Source organism: Nicotiana tabacum, chromosome 17 (genome assembly GCF_000715075.1).
Source record: "Nicotiana tabacum cultivar K326 chromosome 17, ASM71507v2, whole genome shotgun sequence".
Taxonomy (NCBI): Eukaryota; Viridiplantae; Streptophyta; class Magnoliopsida; order Solanales; family Solanaceae; genus Nicotiana; species Nicotiana tabacum.
Window position 1 is genome coordinate 52,100,996 of NC_134096.1, and position 3,105 is coordinate 52,104,100.

The 3,105-nt window shown below is 36.0% G+C and overlaps 1 protein-coding gene across 1 annotated transcript; it reads right to left on the reverse strand.

The window, feature by feature from the left end:
- Window positions 1-250: 250 nt before the first annotated feature.
- LOC107810198 (small ribosomal subunit protein mL103 (rPPR7)-like) lies at window positions 251-1,710 on the reverse strand. Its single transcript, XM_016634947.2, has one exon. It carries the CDS (start codon window positions 1,587-1,589, stop codon window positions 366-368), a length of 1,224 nt encoding a protein of 407 aa, XP_016490433.2. The 5' UTR covers window positions 1,590-1,710; the 3' UTR covers window positions 251-365.
- Between the last annotated feature and the right edge of the window lie 1,395 nt (window positions 1,711-3,105).

Consider the following 3,105-nt stretch of genomic DNA (forward strand, 5'->3'; position numbering starts at 1 on the left):
ACCCTTTAACTCGTTAAACAAGCATGTATTATATAAAAAACTTTAACAATAAACCATCAAATCAAGTTAAAAATTAGATTCTCAGCAATATGGCAACATTATATTGATTATTCAAATCCATGGATAGAAGAACAGAAAAAAGCAACGAAGCAACAGAACTTTTAAGCCCATAGAATTGGCCATTTGCGAATCTTCAAACTCATGTAAGTTCTATATTAGCTTTCAAAAATAAAGGGCATAGAAAATGTTAGCGCCAAGTGCTAACTCACATCTTTATAACAGATAAACAAATTCAATCATGTAAAGTCCTTCGACAACTATAAAGTTGCTATAATGCTTCCAGCTACCACAAACAAGAATCATAACTAAGCAACATTAGTCTCATTAGACTTGATACCACTGTCTTCAGCTTTAGCTAAACCGAGCTCGTGCTCTAACTTGATCCAGACTTTCACCACATTAGGAGGGAACTTCTTTTTCATTGTCCTAATCATCTCTTTTGCATCTTTCGCCTTTGAACTCTTCACCAAACCATGCACCAAATACTTGAGTGTATTGACATCCGGAATCTTGTTTGCTGTCACACTCTCCCTGAACACTCTATACCCTGCCTCAAACCGCTCACTCCTACACAAATAGAATATCAAAGTCCTAAAGGTCGAAGCATTTGGATTGCACCCATTTGTCTCCAAATCCTCATAAACCTTCTCAGCCTCATCCATCATCCCATTCCTACAGTAACAAGACATCAAGTAATTGTAACTAATTGTATCGGGTTTTAAACCCGCATTGCTCATTTCCTCAATTAATCCTTTCACTCCCTCAGGATCACCACCCTGAATGTTCATAATCTTAACATTATAAGCACCAACATCCGGTCCACAACCTCTCTTCGCCATCTCATTCCAAATCCTCTCAGCCTCATCGCTCCTCCCGCCCTTATACAACGAGTGCAGTATCGTCGTGTAAATAACCACCGTAACCTCCACGCCTTTCTTTTCCATCTCCTTGAGTCTCTCCATTGCCAACTCAGCTTTCCCCATTTCACAAAACGACCTAATCAATACACCATATGAAACTTGGTCGGGTAAAAATCCGTGCTTCTTTGGCATTTCATCGAACAGCTGGGGGACACGATCATATAGTTTCGAGTTAACACAAGCTGAAAGAAGCACGTTAAGCGAAACAACTGATCTGGGGGTGCCTAAATCGTCCATTTGATGATAAGTTTTAAGCGCGTGATCAAACATTCCGGCAATTCCATATGAACGGATGATCGAGGAAAGGAAGGGCTCTTCGGTGATTTTCTTGTCATTTTTGTGAGACTCGAGGAATACTTCTATGTCCGAGAAACGGTGGGATTTGGCGAGGCGTTTGACTGTGTATTCCTGAGCATAACGAGAGGATAAAGGGGAAGTGTAATGGTCAGAAACGGAAGAGTATATTTTTAGGGCTTTGTCCGGATCATGCTCGGATTTCAGCTTTGATTTTGCTTTGGAGATAGAGATGGATGCGCCGGAGGTTGACGAAGCAGCGGCGGCTGAGGTTGACAAGTGGCGCGCAAGGCGCAGGGAAATGGAAGAAGACATTCGTTAGGGTTTTTGCCGGATCAGTGGTGTTTGGCCGTTTGGGTGTACAGTGACTAGTGAGTGGAGTAGGGTTTTAGGAGGCGCTGTGAAAGTTGCTGATGTGGGGTTTGGAATGAAATGAGAATCCCGTTAGTTCAACTAAACGGGCGTTTAGACATAAGAATTGTAAAAATTCCGGAAACAAATAAAAACAAAATTCAAATAAAAATGGTATCTGAAAATTAAATTAGCGATTGGATATAAATATAATTTAGGTTGTTTTTAAATTTTTGTGAGTAATTTAAAGTGAAATTTATTTTTAAAACAGTATTTTGAAATAATTTCGAAATTCATATTCAAGTGAAATTTAAAAAATTTATGGTCAAACACTAATTTCGAAAAAAGTAAAAAAAAAATTGAAAAAAGCGAAAAAAAATTGTATGGCCAAATGGACCCTAAGGAAGATAATCATTTAGCCCCTTCTAATGTGAGATTTTCTTTTGTAGTTATCCGTTTTACAAATATGGAAAAAAGGTTAAAAAATGCCCTGTCATATTATTTATATTTAGGTAAAATGGTCTTCCATGTCATCTAAATTTGCACCTAGAACTTGAAATTTTCTCATTTAAGTACTCCTACTTGACAAAATGAACATTAATAAATATCTCTGATCCATAATCATGCTTATATAGCGGTAGCTCAGTTGATGTGGCAAAAGTGCATTTTAATCACGCGAATATTGCATGTGCATACGATAATTTTAATTTTAATTTCGGAAAAAGGTCAATTTTAGCCTTCAACTATCTGAGATAGGCCACTTATACCCTTTATTAAAATTTGATAGCAATTATACCCTTACCGTCTAATGTTTGGACCACATCTACCCTTACTACTAACGGCCCTTCACATTCTCATCAATTTAAATATAATATAATTGATGACATAGCAGTCCAACATTAAAAAAAAAAAACCTCCCTATGAAACATTAGATTACGTGGATGTCCATAACTCCAAAATTGAACTCTTCTTCGTTATCTTAGTAATTTTCACTACCCCAAAACTTATGGTTGTAATTCTGGTAACTCCATAACCTCTCACATGATCTTCTTCTATGATCTCAAATGTTTAATATCATATTTATGACATTTATTTGTATTGACTCTATATTAATTTGAGAAAAGAAGTAATATAGTACATACTTGAACATTTGATTAAATAAGAAAGTTATATTTTGCTCTCTACTTCTCTTGTTTATTTTTTTGTTTTATATTATTACTTTGAACTTATTTTTTTACCACGAAGTGATATTGTATACACTTGAAAACACTTGAACACTTGAGTGAAATATGAAATCTCTATTCCTCCCTACTTCTCTTATCTTTGCTACTATTTTCATATTAATTTCTTAACACGTTATCAATACGAATTAATCACAAAATATGAAATTGAAGTAGATGAGCCTCTCTTTGTTTTTGTTCCGCCGTCGCTGGATTCCCGCTCAAGGCCATCCAATTTCATTCCCAAAAATATATATACG

Bases quoted from the DNA above. Each gene is read 5' to 3' on its own strand.
- LOC107810198 (XM_016634947.2), bottom strand. From the start codon at position 1,589: ATGTCTTCTTCCATTTCCCTGCGCCTTGCGCGCCACTTGTCAACCTCA.